This window comes from Ixodes scapularis, unplaced genomic scaffold, assembly GCF_016920785.2.
Source record: "Ixodes scapularis isolate PalLabHiFi unplaced genomic scaffold, ASM1692078v2 PGA_scaffold9__187_contigs__length_104089568, whole genome shotgun sequence".
Taxonomy (NCBI): domain Eukaryota; kingdom Metazoa; phylum Arthropoda; class Arachnida; order Ixodida; family Ixodidae; genus Ixodes; species Ixodes scapularis.
Window position 1 is genome coordinate 50,836,518 of NW_024609884.1, and position 19,834 is coordinate 50,856,351.

General features: G+C 43.3%; 1 protein-coding gene across 4 annotated transcripts in view; it reads left to right on the forward strand.

Annotated features, from left to right (window-relative positions):
- The first annotated feature begins 494 nt into the window (after window positions 1–494).
- LOC8053449 (zinc finger protein 236) overlaps window positions 495–19,834 on the forward strand; it is a 42,622-nt gene continuing 23,282 nt past the window's right edge. For all 4 annotated transcript variants that reach the window (XM_029974331.4, XM_029974332.4, XM_029974333.4 and 1 more), the window contains exons 1-10: window positions 495–759; window positions 1,534–1,828; window positions 4,611–4,823; window positions 5,231–5,530; window positions 7,443–7,579; window positions 7,660–7,787; window positions 12,394–12,598; window positions 16,804–16,948; window positions 18,413–18,727; window positions 19,171–19,432. In XM_029974331.4, the coding sequence (XP_029830191.2) occupies window positions 1,562–1,828; window positions 4,611–4,823; window positions 5,231–5,530; window positions 7,443–7,579; window positions 7,660–7,787; window positions 12,394–12,598; window positions 16,804–16,948; window positions 18,413–18,727; window positions 19,171–19,432 (1,972 nt within the window). In that variant the 5' untranslated portion in view covers window positions 495–759; window positions 1,534–1,561. The remainder of the gene's footprint in view (window positions 760–1,533; window positions 1,829–4,610; window positions 4,824–5,230; window positions 5,531–7,442; window positions 7,580–7,659; window positions 7,788–12,393; window positions 12,599–16,803; window positions 16,949–18,412; window positions 18,728–19,170; window positions 19,433–19,834) is intronic.

Sequence of the window (19,834 nt, forward strand, 5' to 3'; positions counted from 1 at the left end):
TAGATTTCTTTTTTTTTTTTTATATATATATATACAGTTACTATAATGACGGAGGAACCGAATTGGATTGTTTGCTTTTTTTTGTAATTTAGTATTGTGTGAATTGCTGCATGTTGATTTTTTTTTTTTTTTTTTTTTTTTTTTAAATAAACAGCAAGGCCATACGTTATTTCCGTGACTCTTTCTTCTCACAACAAAGTGGACTGACACTCCAGGTACCTTTTATGATTTTCAGTTTTGTTTTGCACTTGGTAAACAATGCGCGTTCAAGCGCAAAAAACAATGGAGTAGGGAAGCGCGCTTTTGCCTTTCAGCGGTGTACTCGGATATTCTTATGGCTGTGCAGTGGAAGGTGCGGAAGCTTGCGCACTTCAGGAAATGCCACAGAAAGCGGCGATAACCGGCTCCACCTATCTCCCCCCCCCCCCCCCCCCCAAAAAAAAAATAAATAAATAAATATGTATATATATATAATTTCGTTGTGGTTTATTTGTTGCAGGTTTGTGCCTCCGCACCTTCTCTGCAACATTTTACGAGTGCGAGTCAAAAAGAAACTAAAGGATCGAGGGCGATGTAATTCGCGCTTTGTTTCAAAGCTGTCAAAGCGTTGAGTTGGCAGGCGCCATCTGGTGGCACGAGCTGTAGCTGGCGTACATCCGGGACTGTCCGGGACCTTCCTTTCTGATCGCCATTTTGTTTGATATTTCGTCTCTAAAGAATTACTGGATTGTTCGTCGTGCGTTTATGTAGTCCCTTGAGGTATGTTTTGACCTATATATTTATTTGTTTGTATGTTTTAATGCTTCTAGTTTTATTGAGTCACCATTACGACACGGGCACGACACGATTTCGCGTGGCGGATGAATGTTGTGCGATTGCTTTTGCATAGGCGGATTGATACACTTCCACGCAAACATGGCGAAACGCGTTCTGTCGCTTGCATATCTGTCAATGCTGTAGCTTGTGGAAATGTTGGAAGAGCCGGTACTTGGTGAACAGGGAATCGGTTAACTCCCTTTTAAGTTTTGTTCTGGAGGATTTCATGGTTTGCAACGTTCTCAGAACACTGGTCGTTTCATGCTGCTTCAGAGGATAATAAATATGCTGCTGCATCTCATGAAGTGATTCATTTGGGAATCGAATTAAAGAGCGATGGAGTACTCAAATTGTTTATTAACGTGTACTCCCTCATGTAGGGTGTATTTGCGAATGCAATTTCGCCTGCCTAATCTGTGTCTTGCTCTCGACAAGCATGTGTTGGCAGGAAACTTCCAGCATTGACAAGTTCACATTCTGGGAATAAGTAGCAGTAGCAAATGTGGAAAATTAATTAATATTCGTTTACTGCCTTGGAGAGTTCCATGACAATTTCTGCCACTCGATCCGCCTAGCTTCCGGGGCGTGCTCGGCAACAAACGCGTGTTTGCGAGCGTGCACGACTGGCTGGCTACTGAATCCGAAGTGAACATTCCATCGGGGAGGCACTCTTGATCGAATGACGTTTTAGAGAGTGTTTTGTTTATTTTCCAACAGAGTACGGTAACCAAGTTCATCTCGCATCATGGAGATTCAAGACGTCCGCAGCCTTAATGATAGCGGCGTACTGGCTGACTCCTCGACACTCCTAGCGGAAGCCTCATCGGGGGAAACCACAGTAACAACTTTGCCACTAGTCAACCTAAGCATTCCCTTCTTGAGTGGCACGTCAGGTATCATGATTGGCACCACGACCGACGGTTCTGGAACTTTTGTGCTGGATGCTTCCCAGCTGTCGCTCCTGAGCTCAAGTGGTGTCTTTGCGGACGGTGTTCTCCAGCTGTCAGTCCAGGTAATAACAAAAAGGGCCTGTCATGTTGGTACTAATCGAGAGGAGTATTAAAAGGGTTACAATAAAAGACCCTTGCCGGAAGTTGCCACTGTCCTCGATCTGTGTCGCTGGACAGATAAAGGTTTATTAGCGCACTCCACAAAACACTGAAGACATTATGTGGGCTCTATAGGCATCTACCATTAACCAGCTGACACCACTATTCTTTGCATGCCAACACTATATCCAACCGGGTTCACTACGGTTGATCAAACACCATTTCATCGAAACTTTTTTATCGAAACTTGGTGTAGGGAAAGCTGAGCCTCAGTTTAGAGAAATGCCATTCATCACAAGGGGTCTCTGTTTGAAAAAATCCAGTACATGATTCACTGAGGCGTGTTTACCCATGTTTACCTGTTGATGGACGCACGTCTGGTTGATGTGGTGGCGTAGGTTGCGTCCAGAGCAACCTGGACAACACACTGATATGACCGTAACAACAGAGTCACCCGGGCAACTGTTCCATCGTGCCAACTGCCGAAAACATTAAATCAAAGAAACCACAAGGGACGAGCAGAGATCATGAAAGGACCTGTTCCAATCAATTCAGTGTTTTCCCTCTAGGTACTGTCCGTTATGCTGGAGTTATGAATACCTGAGACTGATAAGAAAAGGGAAACTTCAAACAGTTGAAGAAACAGAAAAAAAGGACAATGCAACATCTCAACTGTTTGATGTTTCCCTTTTCCTACCACAGTATTGGGTATAATTCATCATGGTTAACTTGTAAGGTCTTGACAGCGGGACCTTCAACTTGTTGTGCAACTAAGCCCGGCATTTGTTTGTGCCCTAGTGCTGATTTTATTGTGTCTCTCTAAAAAAACAAAAAACAATAATCATTCTTTTAAGGAGCTTTCCTCTTTACTGTGCCCCCTACCTGGAATATTGTGTTTTCAACTTTAAGGATTGGGGTTACCGAACACATGAGATAACTAATTAGCAGTATTTCAGTAAGCTGAAAAGGATCTTGAAAAAGACAAGTTAGAGGTGAATTCTAGAGTATTGTTATCCTGTTAATCTGAATATCACATTGTTTTCCTTGAATACCAAACTAAATGCGCAAAAACACAAAAAGCCTCCGACCAGTTGTTACGTCATAAATGGATCTTTCGGCCGCCAAGCCCGTGTCGCTCGTGTGGGCAGCACGTGCAATTGCATGCTTGCCATGTATATTTTCCCGCACTGACACCAGTTGTGACGTCTTTTTCTGACCTCTTTGAAAATAGCAAGAGTGACGTGCTTAACTTTAATGGGCGCTTAAAATGCGCGAGAGCACAAATTCTGAAAACTCCTAAAATGGCGTCACGCCCCGGGAGGGAGGGGCTACAGCGGTTAAAAATTAATTTCTGCAGCCTCCGTTCAACGAAATTGAAAAATAATCTTGATATTCGTGATCCTGGAAGCCAAATGAAGAAATATTTAAATGTTTTTCCTCAAATGCAGAACCGCTTCAGTTTCCCTTTAAGTTATTTACAATTCTGGTGACTACCGTGAAATACCAAGCTTGCACCCAGGTGACAAGAAGTGCCCACCCACTAGTTTTTAAATCGTTGAAAACTAAGCTAACGACATATCAAATGCCCATCCTAGACTTCTGAACCCACCCAGCTAAAACAGAAGTGCTCCTGCTCACCAACTGCTTCTCCAAGCACACCGGTGCAGAGCAGTTAAGCCCGCCCTACCATGTTTCCCTTCTGCATTGTGGCTCTTGGACATAACATTCATCCATTCCTCAGTTTTTCAAGATTATCCCCTAATTTGGGTGGGCGCTTGCTCGGTGCTTCATGGTAAATGCTTATTAAGGAACAACAAAAGTTTGGTAACTGTGACTTGGTTACCTTTCTGGTTAACTTGTGATAGCAACAGTGTTTAAGCTATTTGTTGGCTAGCTCCATGCTTTTCAAAGATCATGATACTCTCAGTGCTTGTGGGAGCTGCTGTAAATATCTTCAATTAAGATTTTAATTTATCTTATAAATTATCTTACGCCTGCGAATGGATTCACTCCTCACCGCTTTAATCTCGCTGAGGAGAATGCGATTGAACCAATACATTACTGCAGTCTAGCTTCATTAGTTTTTGTGAGTGATTGTAACTGAATACATTTTCTGAGTCCTCTTTTTGTTTAGAAGAGCAGACTCAATTTAAACTTCTATAGGAATTTCAACCTAGTTGGAAATGAAAGTTTGCGCATGTACTAAAAGATTTAATTTCTGCGAGGACCTAATTTTTGCAAATACCGCGATTTGAAAAATATTGAAAAAATTGACCATGTGCATACGTCACCCCATAGTAACGAGTACAGTCAAATCTCGTTAATTCAAACTTGCGGATAATTCAAAGTAACATGCAGGTCCCATCTTATGCGTCTCTATGGGAGAAAACTCCCAGTAATTCAAACTTTGCTTTATTCAAACAAATTTTTGGTCCCCGTCAAGTTTGAATTAACGAGATTCGACTGCATAGCATACCCCTCCCAATTGCAAAATTTCGTGCCTACGAAATATTCCCGAAACCCACACTTCGTAAAATTGGCAAAATGTTGAGCCCACAATAATAAAGTTGTTTACAGTATGCAGTTTCTACAGTTGCAATTAAAATCTGGTTCTTAATTACTGGTATCTTTTTTAAACTGCCACAACATATATAAAGCTCCAACATGGGGCATTGCCATTTCAACTGAACCGCAATTCCACTCAAGTTGCATTTCTAACTGTGCCCTTTGCACCTCTGCTTTCAGAATGCTGAGGGCTCTGAGCAGGTGGTGGTACTTCAGCCCCAAGAAGTTACCAGCCTAGGAAGTACCCCAGTAGCCCCTCTTTCGGAGCTGAGTACCAATGTACTGGCAGTGACCCAAGCCGGCAGCCAGACCAATCCAGAGCTAGTAACAGCCAGGAAACCAACTAAGCCTGCAAGTAGAGCAGAGCCAGAAATTGGACCTCCTGTTGGAAAGGTTGGTGGAAACCAACCCTACTACTAGCAGGGTCCCCTATGCTGAGATTGCCTTGACTTCTTGTTGGTTTTTAAGTTCTTTTGCTTCCAAGAAACGGAATTTTGGTGATACCTTGCACACCAGCTTTCTGCCAACAAAGTAATGCAGAAGTCTGGCTGGCTTTCCCTTGGGGAGTTCATTTAGGACACGTCGTAGAGTGTCGCCACATTGCTTATACTCGCAACGTCATGTAGAACAAGAAATGTTTTATTATTTTTTTTTCTTTTATTTTGTTTCAACCATTAATTTATTCATTGTTGGGCTGGTACGTTCTGCCGCATCAATGCCCGTATGTTGGGGAAACATGCTCTGCGTGAAGACTATCCGTTCAGTTTCTAGCTGTACTACTGTGGTGCTTTTCTACGCAGGGCCCTTTCAAGTGCACCATTTGCAACGCCGAGTTTCCAAAATGGTCTCAGCTGCAGCGTCACCAGCGCAACCATGCAGAAGACAAGCCTCACCGGTGTGCTCGCTGCGATGCTTCCTTTAACCACGAGCTAAACCTGCGGTTGCATGCGGCCACCCATCTGTGCCCGGGCGAACCCGTGCTGTGCCCCGAGTGTGGCAAGCGATTCGCACGTCTGGCTAGCCTCAAGGCACACATGATGCTGCATGAAAAAGAAGAGAACCTCATCTGTGCTGATTGTGGAGATGAGTTCAGCACTCAGGTGAGGCCTTCATCAGGCGGAGCATTGGCCATCATAGTGTCAGGGATTTGTAGTTGCCCTCAAATCATTTTCCCGAACTTATCGTGAAATGATGTTCAATTGTTTACTCCTTCTCGGCCAGCTTGTCTGGGAAGAGTAGTAGACTGTGTGAGTAAGATGGATTGTTCTCCCTTTCAAAGGACCGCATAAATTGGTCCCTCTTCTTTAGGTAAGTTTATTCATTGAAATTTTGATGCAGAAAATGCGCAATCTTCGGCCGCCTCTGTACAAAATATTGTCACATGTGTCGCAAAGTTGGCAATTCACACGGCTGCCACATGGAGGAGCTGGGTTAAAACCCCGCTCGGCACGGTTCTGGAAAGTTCCATTTTAGGTTGTCATTGTTCTGGTTCAGAACCTTCCTGAATGTACCGGGCACAAAAAAACGGTGTAAATGTGCTCTTTCGGGTCAGTTGCCCCTTCGTCACGATTGCAGGATGCGTGGTACCTTTTTGGTTTAATTGCAGGCACTAGTTTGCCTCGTTAAACATTCATTTTCAGTTCTAAACTTGCCTGCTTGTTTTTACTCGTGACACCACTAGCGAGATGTGTTAATGAACCGATTTATGCGGTCCCTTGATAGGGTCAAAAATTCATTTTACTCGTGCGGTACTTATGAAAGTAAACCATACTAGGTTTATTTGATCCACAGATGCTAAAAACAGTTGTGTTACTATCTAATACTGCATCAGAATGTCTAAAGCTTAGTCGTGTCCAGAAATTCAAATGCTTTTATATGCTGAGCGCAAGTTGGTCTGCTTCTTGCGCAGGGGTTGCAGTGACGTCAGAATGCCGAGCTCTGATTGGCTCTTGAAGGATAGTGGGTAGACCTCAATGCTAGCTGCCTTAATGTCTACCCACTATCCTTCAATTAGAGCCAACCAGAGTTCGGCATTCTGACATCACCGCAACCTTTGTGCAAGAAGCAGACAAACTTGCAGTCCGCATTACTTTCGCTAGATGGAGTTTTGGGTCTCCCTTAGAACAAAATCATGTGGCCGCATTTGGTGGGTAAACGAAAGCACGGGGTGTGCAAGGAAACAGACAAACTGTTTTTGAAAACTTGAGTATAGCTGTGTCATATAGAGTGGATAGTACAGCATGTACACTAACGCTTTGATCCCACTTTGGACAGTCCACAAAAATTGGTTTCTCAACGTATCACGCTGGGATTTACTACAGAGGTGCAGCTGGGCAGTGCCACGCATAAAATTATAATATCAACGGATAAACTTACCTTGTTCAAGAAAGAATAAAGGAGAACCTGTTTCGGGCAATCTACGGGGCCATTTCCCCAGGCGACGCAGGCGGTATTTGTTGACTTGGAGATGCTGCCGACAGATGGCGTATGCGTCGAAAAACTTTCGCTAGATTGTCTGCTATCAAACCCAAATCGGCGCACCCCGTGTGCATTCAATGCATGTGCCATCTGTTGGCAGCGTTTCCAAGTCAATGAATACCGTCTGTGTTGCCCGGGAAATGGAGTTGTAGATTGCCTGAAAAATGTTCTTCTTTGTTCTTTTTTGAGCGAGGTAAGTTTATCTGCTGGTATTTTAACTTTATGCATGGCTCTGCCTAGCCGCACCTCTGTAGTGAATCTCGGCATGATACGTTGGGAAATCGCTTTTGCGGATCGCCCAAAGCGGGATCGAAGCGTAAGTGTGCATGCTGTAGTTGTCAGAAGGTGACACGCAGTATTGTATAACATGACTGGAGTGGTTTGATGCAATTGGATGTATGAAATTATAATTATTGATTCTACAAACTAGACTACGTGGTTATCAAACCTGTATTTTCTAAAGTAACAGTAGCTGTTACCTTTTGTAAAGGGAAAGCATTGAGCACACACCACCTGGTCATGGGTACTGTGCAGGCACGCCTAGATCAGCACGCTCAGGGGCACAAGAACGAGCTTTCCCGGGTCAAGTTCTACTTCTGTCGGCAGTGCCCGCAGAAGTTTACCAAGCAGCCTCTGCTTAGGGAGCACATGAAGATTCACTACAAAATTAAGTAAGGTGCCGCCCATGCATTCCAAAGCTGGTCTTTGCTTTTGCAGAGAGTGTGACAATTTTCGTTAATTTCCACTCCAGGGCGTCTTTGTCTCATCGCACCTACAAGCGAAATATTGACCGGTCAGCTTTCCCTCACAAGTGCTCCACTTGCAAGAAGCAGTTCCAGAAACCCAGTCAGCTTGTAAGACACAATCGAATCCATACTGGTGCGTACGGTACTTTTTCCTCTCTTTATCTTTATCAGCTCGTACACGATTACCCATGGTTTTTTTTATGCCTAAGTAATATGAAATTTGAGTACCGCACACTGGCAGGGTCTTTTGGCTCATCTCTCGGAGTTAGCCAGTTTGCCAATTGTGGTTTAAAATGTGGAACGGTTGCCCTCCAAATAACATGTGATATGTGATGTCCCTTTGAACCCTTTGAACGTGCCAACCGCACAGGAACCAAAATGCTGTTAATCGTTGCAGGACTGTAGTACAGTGTACGCTGTAGGAGGCGGCTACACTAAACAGAAAATTCAAAGTAACCATTAAAAAAAAAGATACAATTGAGCTGAACTTGGAGGAGCTGTGTGAAAAAGAGGCAATCTAAAAAAATCCTAAATTTTTTATGTGTCTGCAGATAGGTTCTCTGAAAGGCTCAAAGCAAGCATTACTAATGTCATTCTAATAAAAGCCAATGGGCAGTGGGAAAAGGAGGAGTGGAAGTCATGTCATAAAAATACTCCATGGAGTAGAAACAAAGGGTAGTTTTTTCTGCCACATGTGTGAACAAGTGCTACGGGACGTCCCTTGAACGTTGGCTCCTGAAATTCGTGAAATTCTAATTATCCTCAAATTCTGGGGTCCAAACTCCTCTATAAATCGTGACTGGGATGTCTGATTTTTGAATGTCTTTCATTATATATTGAAAATGCAAATGAACAAGAAATAATTAAGTTGTCAAATTTTTATCACACTTGTCATAATGCCATGGCAACATGTCTCGTAGCGTATGCCCATGTTTTGGCTTTGTAGCATGTTTTTCAGGCATATCTGCAGGATTTTCGTGACCTATTCGGCACTTTTGTTTCATACTGGCACACAAATAATATTTTTGCTTAGAAGTCTGAAATGTCTGCACCCTTTGAACATTGAACCTTGGCAGTGTTGCAGAGTTGCCACTTTGGAGTTGGAATGATCCTGGAATCATTCCGTACTTCCGCGACCTTGGAATGGAATGGGAATGGAATTATATGCCTTTTGCAACGAATGGAGTGGGAATCGATTGAACTCGGTTCTTATGTGAGCTGCGTCGATTTTCATCTAGGGCCTACGGGCTAATGACGCAATTTGCTATCGCGTGGTAAGTGGCTCTTGAAATAGCATCATTGCACTGGAGGTGACCGATGGATTCATTGTCTCACTGGCTTATGCTCTTTTGAGGATAAAAATGATGCGCCCTCAATGAAGCAACTTAACGGTAGACAAAGTAGGTGCCGTTCCTGGCGCCGCGAGTTGCGACAAAGCGGCTGTTGTAATCATGTGCGATTACCGTGCAGCTTTTAACCAGGGTGTCAAACCGAACCTGAACCCAAGTTTGGAGCAAAACTGTTACTTTTAACTGAACTGGAACAAAACTATAACCAAAATCAAACATTCTGTATTGAACCCGAACCGGAAGAGAACCGTAATCTTATGTGGCGGTTACCAGTTCATTGAAAACGGTTCAGTGTAATAAAATGTAAGCCGCACCTTCTTGTGGGTGGCGGTGCAAAGTCAATTAAATATTTGCGACAGTGGCGTCAGCGGCTCAGTTTTGATTAAGCAAACGGCTGCGACACCATGGAGACAGCTCGGTAATAATGAAACAAATAAGTATATTTCTTCATGTCTATTTGTAGCGCGAATTGGCGTTGGCGAGTCGGCGTGGAGGTGTACGCTTGTATACTTTGTTTCAGCTTACGATGGACTGCAAAGGACGCGCTACGAGCCACCAAAGCCAATTTATAACTCGGAGGACGTCATTTGTCCCTCCGGTTGGGCAAAGTGACGCGGGGAGCGCAAAGTCACGAGATAAGCTACGAACTATGGATTGGCTCGTGTAGCTCATAACGTCATCGCGGCACATCGTAAGGTGAATTAGAGTATATCCAACTGTGCTGAGAGGCTAAAGAGCTATTTTTTGTGTGTGTGTGTGTGTGTGTGTGTGTGTGTGTGTGTGTGTGTGCGTGTGTCTGTGTTTCTTCTCCTTTCTTGCTGCTAAGCAATATTCCTTAAGGAAGGAAAAAGCAAACATAAACATCAAAGTAAAAACCAAAAGTTGATGGCTTTCGGCACGTTTCTTCCGCCGTGGCAAAATCTGGAGGCACCAAGAGGTGAAGCCGCGACAAGTGCGACACTGCGGCGTCGGTCGCCAGGATGCCAGTCGCCCAGAGCCAACGCTGCTTGAAGGACATTTTCTTGTGTGTGCATTTTCTAGAAACAGAAAGTCGCCTGTTGTCTTTTATGTCCCTTTTTGTTTTAATCGTCTTTCAATTGGCCCTTGCTGTCTTTCTCCTCTTCAACTAAGTCGTTCGAGCAAGTCGTTTGGGCATGCGGTGTGGTTATAGTTGGCCGTTTAAATCTGGATGAGCTCTGGATGAGCATTTACGTGAGTACATCACTATAATCTGGCAGACTAAACTTCTTTCTAAACAACTGACGACTACCCAATTTGTTTCTGTGGGTAGCAATTGCGAGTATGGTGCATGCTACCATCACGGTGTCACTGTCTGATTAACTTCACATCTGAGTACTGTACTTTGGTACTGTTTCCAAGTGCCTGTATAACCGCATAATTTTCGTGGAACGGTGTTTTCGTTAAAAATTAAAGATCGCAAAACAAAATTAAGCATATATTTGTTTTGCTGTCCTTATTTTCGCAGCACGGCCTCTGATGACCTAATTTATTTTAATGAAGGTGACGCCGTGTTAAACTCGTCTTTTCTTTTTAACGACTAGAAGCTGTGGACTTTTCTTTCAAGAACCGGTAGCCAAACCGTGATCTCAAAAGCGTCCCTGAACCAGAACCGAACCGGGGTGATGACCGGTTCGACTCCTTGCTTTTAACCGATCCAATCTTTTTGTGTTTGTGTGGAACACAAATTAAAAAAATGCGTTGAATGTACAGCAAATGTAAAAGTTTCCGTTTTAAGACAGGTTTCATAACATGGTGGTGCAGTCCCTTATGCTCGTGCCGTATGCCAATTGCACTTTGTCAGTGGTTTTCTGCTTCCGCAGTGCTTGGAGTTTTGGGGCAGGTATACGCGGCTTCGCTTCTAGCTGTGTACCAGCGGTGCTGTTACGAAGTTTTCGAAGCAGAGAGCAAGATAGCTTCTTCTTGCATTATGCTATGCACAAACTAGACATTTTTAATGCCTTATCAAACAAACAACACGCTAACCATGTATCTGTACACTGTATACACCAGTGGTTTCGATTTCAGTCTGGGGGCCAGATAGACCACACCGAAAAGATCAAGGGCCAACATAAGACAGGTCGGGGGGGGGGGGGGGGGGGGGGTTCAAACGATTTTAAAGGGGAGACCTTGTGCTCTCTGCTTTTTTAAACTCGCAGTTTTGCCAGTGACATCTCTAAATTTTATTTTTTCATATGACTACTTTGGGCCCTCACCTGATGTGATAACAAATGACACCACCCTGCCAAGGTGCTGGAAATTTTAATAAAACAAGAAAGCAAGTACACTGTCATTCCCGTTGCTCAATTCCCCGGTGAATTAACAAAGCTCAACATGTCTATAAGAAACAATCTGTAAGTTTGGCAGTTATTGTTTCTTGACGATTTTTGTTACAACGCTCTGTACAAATACTTGTCTTTTAAGGGTAATATTTTTTTGAAGGCGAGAATCCCGAGCTCATAGCTTTGTCTTTGGCAGTTGCTCCTGCAGATCGAGAGTTCGTGCAGCCGAGGTGCATCCTTCAACGAACAGCTCGCGCTTCCAGCCTAGTAGCGGAATTGTTTTAGATTACAGAAAGCTGGGAAGCAAAAATTAAAGCGAAACAAAGGCCATATGAACACAGATGAGCATAAACTATGTGAATACCTTAAAAGAGCAGAGCTACTGTTCGAGCGAAAATGACTCGACTAGATGAGACTGCCATGACGCATGGCATATCTAGCGCTCGAGACATGAGAACCGGGAATCATAGACGGTTGCCTGCGGGCCGCGTCCCAGAGAGTCGCGGGCCGGGCTGCGTGTTTGAGACTCCTGGTACACACAGTCTGTTTGCGAAGTATATGAGTGGTTTTAATTATTGGTGCCTGGTGGGTCTTTCATACTTTTCAGGTTTAACCACAAGATCAATGTCTTCAGTGACAAGATGTTGCCACGAAGCACTTTGTGCGACCACCCTTCGGCTTGGCAGAATGAGTGCTTTGAGGATGCTTTTGCTTACTTTTGCAGTCATCTCCGCGTTTGATAACGTTAGCAGCTTTATGCTGCTTTTTTTTAGTAACACAGTGTGGCTGTCAGTGGCCATTTTTTCACCTTTAGGAATCGGAGGAATGGAATGGTGAAGTTCAGCCGTTTCAGGAGTGGGAATGGGCCCAGTGTCTCCATTCCGAGGAGTAGAAAGAAATGGAATTGTCGGAAACTCTTAATTCCCCGGAATGGAATTGAAATAGAAGGGGGCTGTGGCCATTTTGCAACACTGCTGGCACCATCTAGACATTCCTTGGTGTCGGCAGTTTTGCTTGGTTACCAGTGTTGCTTCAAACTGTGCATCCAGATAAGATGGCTGCTGAGGAGTCCCGCCGTGTGGCCTTGCAGGAGAGCGCCCCTTTGAGTGCAGCCTGTGCCACAAGACATTCAACCAGAAGGGGGCTCTGCAGATTCACATGAGCAAGCACAGCGGGGTCCGTCCATACCGGTGCGAGTTCTGCTCTGCGGCCTTTTCGCAGCGCGGCAACCTGCGAGCCCATATCCAGAGGGTGCATTCAGCTCCACCGCCTGACCGGAACACTCCCACGTTCAGGTGGGGGCTGCTTGTCTCTATTAGATTTGCAGTACACCTCTGGAATATTGGGCAAGCTTGTTTGGTTGTTCAGTCTTTGCTGTTTTAGTATTCATGAAGCCAAAAGTGTATAGATAGCACCAAAGCTAAGCAAAGAACTTTGTGACGCCAAAAGAGAAGTCGTAGAACTCGAGCAATATTCTAGAAACATGAATCTCGAAATTAAAGGGCTACCTATTCTTCCAAACGAAAACTTGCAGAAGGCTCTGGGAGTAATTGCGACCTGTCTAGGCGCTGAGCTTTCTGAGGGAGATATAGACATAGTGCATCGAATCCAGTCAAAGGACAAAGTGAAGCCAAATGTGATGGTAAAGTTTTCCTCATGCACAGTATGTTGCAAGTTGCTGTGTGTGGCGAGGAAGATGAAACTCAACATAAGTCTTCTAGGCTTCGAGGCAAACGACCCACTGTACGTAAATGAACACCTTTGTTTTGAGATTAAGATTTTGCTAAGTAAGGCTTGCCTGGACCGGCGAGAAAAGAACTGGAAATTTGTTTGAATAAGACAGGGCAAGATTTTCATGCGGAAGTGTGAAAACTCCCCCGTGCTGCGTGTGATGTGTGAAGGAGACCTTGCAAGAGTTGTGTAGTCGGTATAATGCTAGCGCCTTGGTTTGTGCTCTTAGGATCATCATGCCTTACACTTTCCAACAGGTTGACAATTTAATGCTAAACCATGATTCTTTTTCTTTGTTTCATAGCAATGTACGCAGTCTAAGAAAAAATCTAAATCAACTGCTTGCATGTATTTCATGGCACCGAGAAGCAGATGATATAATTGCTGTAAGTGAAACATGGGTTCAAAATAATGAAACGGCTCTTATACCCGGGTACATAGTTTCCTCCCTCCCACGGGTTACACATACAAGGGGAGGTGGCGTTGCATTTTTTGTGAAAAAGGACATTGTCTTTGAAGTTGTACATACTGCCTCTATCAGTGATGAACATATTGAAGCTCTTTTTATTAAACTTCCTTGTAGTCTAATAATCGGAGTGGTGTACCGTCTTCCGAACACCGCAATGACCTCTTTCTTAGACAAATTCGAATCTGTTCTTGTACAAATATCTTATAAGCATATCGGCCGCAGTATAATCCTTGGAGATTTTAATATCGACTTGGCATGAGATACGCACAATTATTATACTCTACTTCTTGAATCTTTTAGCTTACACAATATTATACGTGAACCCACTTGCATTACCAGTACTTCGAGTATGTTGATTGATCACGCGCTTTGTAACAGCGATAGTGGTTTGTGTGCCGGAGTTTAATCGAATAGCGGACCATCTGCCTATTTTTGTTGTCTTGCAAAACCAGCCGTCTGTAAATGCGAATCTTTGTCCTAAGATACGCACCAAGGTGAACTATGTCCTACTACGAAGTATATTAGAACAAACAAATTTTTATGCTTTGTATAATCATGACGTCAACAATGAATGTCAAAACTTTGTTCATACTCTTAAAAACACAGCAATGCAGAGCGCTGAAAGTAGGGCAAACAACAGATATGGAGAGCTGGTCTGCCCTTGGATGATAAGTCAAATTTTAGGCATACTGAATGAGAAAAACAGCTGGTATCGTAAATGAAAACAAAACAAAAGAAACAATTATTATTTAGGACAATTTAAGCAATTAAGGAACGTATCTGTCTCTCGTATGCGGAAAAAGAAACGGGAATATTACTCCTCTCTTATCGAACAAGCCGATGGGAATGCACAAAAGCTTTGGGATATAGTTAATCACGCAATCGGCCTTCGCTCAAATTGACATGTGCAACCCGAACTAGCCAACCAGGAAGTGGTAGACAATTTTAATGACTACTTCACAAACATAGGTCCTCTCCTAGCAGCACAGTTGCCACATGTGATAGCTTCCCCGAGGTTAATGGCTTCGGTTGTTAATACTTTTGTCATACAGGAAATTCAGATGGCTGAAATTATGTCAAAGATTAGAAGTCTTCAAGTAAACAAATCGGCCGGGCTCGATACTGTTCCAGTATAATTAATAAAAGATAATATAGACATTTTAGGCATTCATTTTCTACACTTGTTTAATTATTCATTGGAAAGCGCAATATATCCTGATGAGCTCAAAATAGCAAAGGTTGTGCCCATTTTTAAAGAGGGAGATACTTTTGAGCCGTCTAGTTATCGACCAATATCAGTATTAAGTGTAATTAATAGAAATTTAAAAAAAATAATTTGTAAACACATTTAGGAATTTATAAGGAAGTATGATATTCTCTGCCCTAGTCAGCACGGATTTAGGCCGAACAGATCTACCTCTTCTGCTGTACTTGTGTTAACCCAGCTTCTTAATATGGCTCTTCATGACAATAAAATTGCTGTGGTTGTTTATTTGGATATAAGTAAGGCTTTCAATACAGGTAATCACACCATATTATTGAACAAGCTTTATCAGTACGGTTCTAGGGGAGAGATATCAGAGTTATTTAAAAGTTATCTTTCTAAATGAACACAATGTGTAATGATTAATAATTTTATTTCTACGTCACAAACAGTGCTTACAGGGGTACCACGAGGCTCCGTTTTGGGGTCCATTCTTTTTTCTCTCTACGTCAATGATTTTCCTTCTGTTTCATGTGACTCTGAAGCGCTCATGTATGCTGATGATACAGCATTAGTTTTTGTAGGGGCACAATAAGTGAACTACAAGGTAAAGTAAATGAAGAACTTAATAGGGTCTTAACGTGGTTCACTAGTACCCCCCCCCCCCCCCCCCCCAACTCACACTTATCATTAAAAAAACTAAGTACACTGTGTTTCACTCTTGGAGAAAGCAAACTAATTCTAAATAACTAGCTATATACTTAAATAATGTGCAGTTGCTGCATGTTTCCTGTTACAAATATTTAGGTCTCTTGTTTGAAACTGATATGCACTGGAAGAATCAAATTAAAACCATAGGTACAAAACTTGCACACGGTTGCTACACACTACTTAAGGCTTGGGAGTTCTTTAATTCGTCTATACTGCGCATTCTATACTTTGCATTTGTACATAGTCACTTGAACTACTATATAGACTCTTGGGGCGGAACATATACCATGTATTTAAAGCCACTCAGTCGATTACAGAAAAGGGCTCTGAGACTCATTATTTCTTCTAGATATACTGAACCAAGTAGTCCTCTATTTCGATCAGTTGGCGTGCTGCCACTAGACTTCCTATACAAATTAAAAATGGCTGAAACAGTTTTTAAAATAATAAAAACTGATGACCCACTTCCGTTACATCTATTTAAATTTTCATTATGGAATACGAGGGCTGCAACAAATAATCTGTTTAATTTCCCACCTTGTAGAAATTTATGGAGAAAGGCTTATTGGGGGGGGGGGGGGGGGGGAAGGAAGGAAAGGAAGGGGAAGGGATATCAACGGTGCCCTAGTATGGAATGATATCCCTACCGACATTAAATGTAAACCCAATTTTTTGTCGTCCTTAAAGAAGTATCTAATCAATTTGCAAGCCAATGAATAAGTTCAATATCATATGTCCTGTCTATATTTTTTTCAATTAGTATGTATATTGTTTTGTGTATACTTTGATAGTACATTTGTTTTGTTTGCCTGCCACATTGTAAAGGTTATTTCTAATGTTGGACCCGCGACTAGCCTCCACGGCTATGGGTCCAAGCAACACTTGTGTATTTAAATAGAATAACAAAAGAATAATAACGGAAAGGAAAAAAAAATGAAGAAAAATGTATGTTGTGCGACGGGGTTGGAGACCACATGATGTTAGTGAGATAAAAGTTATCAAGCAGGTGGGTTGGTGATGCTTACCTAGTTACTAAAAGACACGGGGCGCACAAAAAAAGGGGATAGGACAATGTCATTGTCCGGTCCCGTGCCTCGGGGTTTCTAATAACTACGACACAAGTGGTTTTTCACGTCTTACTTCAAAGAGGGTATTAGCAGGCACCAAGTGTTATGTGTAGGTTGGTGCTCGAAATCAGCACTTCCTTGAACACCTTCCAATTTCAAGGGAAAAAGAGAAAAAAACTGACAATTGCTCATTTGCTCTAACAGTGTTGCACTACGTATGCTTTCAGAGTTATTTTCTTTGGAATTGGTTTGATTGCTTCCTCAAGCCTCTGGTTGGAATGTAAAGCAGCAGTAGGTGATGGACTACTTTGGTTGCAGGTGCCAGGAATGCACGTGCACATTCCGCAGGCTAGGTAGTCTCAATGCCCACATGAGCAGGGTGCATTCTGGGCAGATGAGCCTGTCTGATGGCCTGTCGAAAAAGGATGCTCTCGAGTCCCTCTCGAAGAGCCTCCACCAGCAGGTGAGCACACCACAGTCTGCTCTTGGATATAGCGCGAGAAGACCGCATCAATAACTGGAGCAGAAATGTAGCAGATGGAGATCGTCAGGAAAGATGCAAATTCATAGACATTACACTAGCAGACAACCATGGTCCTTCAGATTTTATTGATTTTTTTGTCACTGCATCTTTGCTGTCATTCCCATGACTAGTGTTGTGCGAATATTAGGTAAAAATTTCGGATAGTAGTTTAGAATAATACACTATTCAATATTCGTTTCAAATTGAACTGCAATATTCTTTTCTTTTATGTTTTTTTTTTTAATGATTGCGGCGGGCTAGCTTTGTTGAGCGTGCTTCTTACTGAGCACTGGTGCAAAGCAGAGAACCAACACCTCTGGAAGCAAGTTCCGCGGGTGATGCTTCTCCGCAGCGCACTGGTATTTGATAAGATGGGGCAACCTGCCACGATCGACACTTGGAAAAACGTATGAATAGTATCGCAATTGCGTGCTTGAGAGAAAAGCACACTTTCAAAGCGGGATGGTGCACACACACGCCCGGTGTATTTAAAAAGAAACAGAAACTTTGCAAATGTTGTTATTTAAATTGCAGTAGAAGTTTCAAAATTAAACTGTGGCTGTTAAAAAATAAAGAGTAGTAGTATTTGTTAGGCAGAGATGTCCTAAGAGCCTGCATTCATCATTCGTGATTTTTTTTTTTTCTTTCAAATTTGAGGTTAAGGGAAAATTATTTGCATACAGCAAGATTTATGAATTCACTCAATTAGATATAGCTGGGCATCTCTATAGGTTTAATTTTATGTCAAATCCGTCGTTTACTTGCCATTCTAAGGCGTCGGACTTTCTGAGGTCACAGTCCGTAAATATAGTTAGATTAAAATTAGCTTAGAAATGAACAAGTGAAAGCTTAGGAACTACATTACAGGCTACTCTTTGCCCCACATGTCAGTGAACCAGCCTTACTGCTGATGCCCTACATAATGGAACACATGGGAAACATGTGCATGTCGTGTTTGTCTTCCATAGTCACATTGGCCAAGGACTGTGGCGTCACATCTCTTCTCGTAATAACTCTGAAGAAGTTTCAGTTGAGGTGGTTTTCACTGATTTTACTGTGCAGTGCTTTGTAACGAAGTAGTACTTGCCTAATGCTTCCGACAAAAATTGGAACCCTAAAAAGTAAAAAATTGCTGTACTATAAAAAAAAATTAATTGGTTGAATAAATAATTTAGCGAGTAAAGTAGAATTAATGGTCCCTTTAAAACATAGCAGAAGCTGACGAACAAAAAAGGGTTAGAGAGCATACTTTCATAAATGAACAATAAATGTTTGCCTTTACATACTATGAGACTACGTCCGACATCTCTCGATCTGCCGTAGCTAGTACCATTCAGGCAATGTTCACGGGACATGCCGCTTAGTGCGCCGTGCCGTTTTCCTTTTCCTCGGTGTCATTTCTAGACGGCGGTTGTTGTGGAAGCCCACCGCATTCCGATGGACGAGGAGGACGTCAAGCGCACTAACGCGGACTTGCTTCAGCAAGTGCTGGTGAACAGCGGGCTGACGCACAGCCCAAATGGAGGGGCGGCCAAGGAGGCGTCGTCCGGGGATGCTGCCCTCGCACAGGGCCTGGAGGGTCCCACCTCAGACCATGGGGCCTCAGGGGTCTCGGGGGATGGAGCACAGGCCCAGAAGTCCCCCAGCAACGAGTCTGCCATGGTTATGTCGGTGGCGGACACTGCCACGGGCATGATCAAGATGCACATCTACCGGATGGTGAGTGCTGCTGACCGCCGTGGAAGAGACTCGGTTAAATTTAGAAGAGCTAAGTAAAGTGTGTTCGAGGCTGCCCGAGTGTTGTGTGAGCCTTTGTTCAACTGCTAGCTGTACCTCTCCTGGCTGGCTGTGAAAGCATAAATTATTTTGAGCTTGTTTTGTTCTGGAAAGATCAGTTGATTGTGGTGAGCTGTATGAAATTGGCAATTGTAGCTGGTGGACATGGACTGATTTGGGAGGTAAAATATGTCCTTTGAGTACACACATTGCATGAAAACATGTATCAATCACATTTTGTTGTAATGGCAGTTGCAAAAGTCTCTCACCTAGAGCAGGCACATTCACTTAGGAAGTGTCGGGCACTTTATATTTTTGGGTCCCGGTCTACTCGATAGCTTGGTCAGACATGACCTATTGCCGTGCGTGTTTTTCAATCCGGCCAGGTGGGCAACGTGCGCTGGCATCAGTGCATGTACTGCACGAAGGAGTTCAAGAAGCCGAGCGACCTGGTGCGCCACATCCGCATCCACACCCAGGAGAAACCGTACAAATGCAGCCACTGCTTCCGAGCCTTTGCAGTCAAGAGCACCCTGACCAACCACGTGCGAGCCACCCACCTTGGGATGAAGCTGTCGCAGTGCCCCACCTGCCAACACATGTTCTCCACGAGGGGTGCACTCAAGGTCCACATGCGAATCCACACTGGTGAGTCTGGTGCAGGCTTTCGAGGGGAGTGTCTGTGGACTGGAGCTGCCCCTCTTGGTGTGCCACATGTCCTTTGAACACATGGAGGCAGTTCCTTTCGTGTCATGCTTACACTTTTCTGTTTGCACCAGCATACATACGTTCAAAGTATTTACAGTGCTCCCCAAACTTAACACTGCCTCTCACTCTCCCGAACATTGAGCTGCTAAATTAGATCCGTCACCAAACCAGCTGGGATGCCTTTCCGAAATGGGATAGTAATCGGGAAGTGAAAGTGTCACCATATATGTGACCTGTAGTCACAGGAATAATGCTAAAAGTGGCCAAAGTGTACCATTGAGGTTGCATTAAGTTTGAGGAACACTGTGCACATGTTCAAAGTATGCATTTAAGACAAAGTAC